We start from the raw sequence: 3495 nt of genomic DNA on the forward strand, positions 1-3495 counted from the left end.
AGATGTGGATGCTGGAGATCTGAAACAAAAATAGAAAGCGCTCAAGAAACCCAGCATCTACAGGGAGAAAAACAAGAGTTTCGAGTCCAAACGACCTTCGTCAGAATGGTTTTCAAACAACCTTGGGCTTGTGCATCTACCATATAGTAACAGAATGGTAGGTGAAAGCTGACCAGGTTACGTCCGAGGCCACTTTGTAAAGTTAATCCTAAGCAGGGCCACTTAATAAGCAGCTCACAGCGGAAAGTCGAGTGGAAGGTTAAACAGACGCTTCTCGGATAGAGGGCGGAGCTAGCTGCTGTACATCTCACCGCAAGAACATGTGAGCCAGTGTGTGCAGGACGAAAACAACCCCTGAAAAGGCATGGGAGAAAAATGTCAGAAAAGATGCAAATGAAGTACCAACGAAGTAGGTTACTATGCCGCTCAGAACTACTGAATGAGAAGAGATGACAGAGAAAGAGAGCAGATGTCCCGAGATGTTCCCCAGCTAAATGCGGGAATGAGGACCTGGGTTGAGACGAAATGCCTGATAAGAGTCACTGTGAGGGGAACCTGGCGATCAGAGAGCACAGAACCCTGTATCAGTGCTGAGAGTGCAAGAGCCTGAGAGCGGAGAAGGATGCTGAGAGGAACCGGGGAGCTGTGTCCCAGCCTGGGAGCAGGACAGCTCAGACTGAAGCTGCGGGCAGGGAGACTGTCCCGAACGACATTAGCAGATTAACATCATCCCTGTGCACTAGGGAGCGAGTAGCCACCACACATGGCCCACCATGACGAGTGACCGGGATTGGAATTAAGGTACAAATGATAACTGCACGGCAGATTCTTGAAAGTGGATGGATGGATACGAGAGTGGCTTGGTTCGAGTTTGGGTGCAATGTTCAAGAACAAAAACAGAAGTTGCTGGAAAAGCTCGGCAGGTCTGGCAGCATCTGTGAAGGAAAAAAAAAAGTTAAATTTTCGGGTCCGGTGACCCTTCTGACGAAGGGTCTGAGGTTTCTGAGGAAGGGTCATTGGATCTGAAATGTTAACTCTGGTTTCTCTTCACAGATGCTGCCAGACCTGCTGAGCAACTTCTGGTTTTGTTCCTGATTTACAGCATCCGCAGTTCTTTCGGTTTTTATTGGGTGTAGTGTTGTTCAGAGTGTTCGACCTGCACGGAGTTGACCCTGTATGACAAACACACAGACATTAGCTTTGTAGAGAGTTGTGAACAGGAGCACTCAGCGATCTGACTCACTCGGAAATCCAGAAATTGCGGTGTGTCTCTCGCTGGGCTTTATAAAGCGACAGGGGAGGGCTCTTGTAGTACGTTGGTGGTGTCCCTACCTATGGACGAGGAGGCCCAGGTTCAGATTCCACCTGCTGCAGAGGTGTGAATAGGATGATCAGAAAAAATATATAAAGCAACAGGAAAACCGCCCCGTATCTCATTCATTTAGGCAGATTGCTCACAACTAGACTGCTATAAACATTGTTTTATTTCTGTCTGGTATCTCCCGGCGCAGAGACTGGACTGCATCTACACCAGTCAATACCAATACATTGCATGCACGCTTCTGAAGAACTAGAGGCAACTTTTAAATTATTTCGATTTCATTCAGAGTCAAACCAAAGGTGTGTAAATATCAACGTGTCAAACACAAAGGTTTGCATTCATAAGAGCTTGTCCCCTCTAGTATTCAGAGATCTATTTTAAGGTCACATTAAATAGCTCTAAGAAACAGTAATTAAGGACTGAATGCAACCACTGGCTATATTTAGGGGATCGGAGTCAATATCTGCCGATGGTGCAAACGAAGGTCAAATTGTAACCACGGCCTAACACTCACACAGTTCTATTCCTGGATGACAGCACTAATAATCGGTGTTCAGAAATTTAATAATAGGCGTATTAACACTGAGGAGAATTCAAGCTTGTGTCATAATCATTTGAAAAAAAAAACATATACAACTGAAAACAAGTTTAGCCGCCTGCTTAATAATCTTGTTTTCAGGGAATAAATGCACAAGTTCACAGAATCGTCCTGATACAGAAGCCTTTTTGCAGTAACATTGCACATCGTTTCTTTTTTAAGATATTCATCCAATACATGTTTACTGCCTCAATCCATTTTCCCTCAATCACACTCTAAGCAGTGCATTCCAGACCCTAAATACACACTGTGTGAAAACGTTTTTTTTTCTCTCATCTTGCATTTGCTTCTTCTACAAAACACTTCAAAACTATGCCCTCTGGTTGCCATCCATTTATCAGGCCGAACAGTTTCTCCCTGTTAACTCTGTCCAGACCCTTTATGATTTTCAAAACTTCTATCCAATCTCCTCTTAGCCTTCTCGCCTGCAAAGTAAACAGTGCCAACTTTCCAGTCTTTGCTCAGAACTGAATTTTCTTGTCACTTGTACCAGTCTTATGAATCACTCCAATGCATTCAGATCCTTTCTGTGGTATGGCAGTCTGCACTGTAAAGGTAAAGTCACCATGGTATCCCAGATAGGGCTGCTGTCGTTAGAGAGAGAGAGAGAACTGGTGGTGGTTTAACCTGAGCATTGCCACAACTCAGCTGAAGCAAGAAGTTGAGAAGGAGAGTCTTTCATCTTAACCTCAGCTAGTATGGGAATCGAATCCACGCGGTTAGCATCGGTCTGCATTGCAAACCAACCATCCAACTGACCAAGCTACCCTCCTACTAGTATATAACACGTACAACTTGATGCAATATGTCGGCAGTTCAACCTGTAAACTTAAAGATAATTCAAAGGCCCCAGCAGAAACCTTGTCAAAAATCTCATTGTTTAGTTCTTGCCATATGGAACATTAATAACTGCAGAACAGGATATTAACAGTTCACCATTTTTAAAAAAAAGTGTAAGAAATCATGAAATATGATTCTATCCCCATGAAAGTAAATTTGACACATTAGTCACCTTACACCAGAGTGCCCTTGCCAAGCATAATACATTGGGCTAGAAATTCACCTTTAGGACACTGGATGTTATTGCATTGTCCATTCATCAAATTCAGCGTCTGACATTTCCTTGAGGTCAATGGCCTGAAAGTTGTTTAGGCCTATTTTCAGACATGAGGAGATAGTCATGATTCACTCCCGTCTCCGCAACTCTGACGGTGCCCCTCACTGTTGTCTTTCAGCCTGCCAGTGCAGACTGTGACCATCCAGTTGAAGCCCAGATAGCTGGTTGAAAGTGCCGATGCTGGAAAGACCATCTGTAATCTCTGCCTGAAGCCGTACTGCAGTCATTGAAATGGTGTTGTTTTGGAAGGTGAAGACATGCAGGGAGGGGCACCTGAAGGACAGGCTCAGATGGAATGCAGGGGGGTAAACAGTAATATACTTGGAAATGAATGTACTGGATCTCCAATTTCAAGCATACAACACAAGGAAGGATGGGAGGCACAGTGGCATTGTCCCTGCCTCTGAAGCAGGAGGCCTAGGTTTAAGTCTGCGACCCTTCCCCGGGGTCTCTCGCCCC

General features: G+C 44.7%; 1 protein-coding gene across 1 annotated transcript in view; it reads left to right on the top strand.

Annotated features, from left to right (window-relative positions):
- Positions 1-375: 375 nt before the first annotated feature.
- Positions 376-3495, top strand: part of si:dkey-42p14.3 (EF-hand calcium-binding domain-containing protein 10) — a 79765-nt gene continuing 76645 nt past the window's right edge. The window contains exon 1 of the mRNA XM_048607827.1: positions 376-409. Coding sequence (XP_048463784.1) covers positions 376-409 — 34 coding nt within the window. The remainder of the gene's footprint in view (positions 410-3495) is intronic.

The sequence above is a fragment of the Rhincodon typus genome, chromosome 18 (assembly GCF_021869965.1).
Source record: "Rhincodon typus isolate 14 chromosome 18, sRhiTyp1.1, whole genome shotgun sequence".
Classification (NCBI taxonomy): Eukaryota; Metazoa; Chordata; class Chondrichthyes; order Orectolobiformes; family Rhincodontidae; genus Rhincodon; species Rhincodon typus.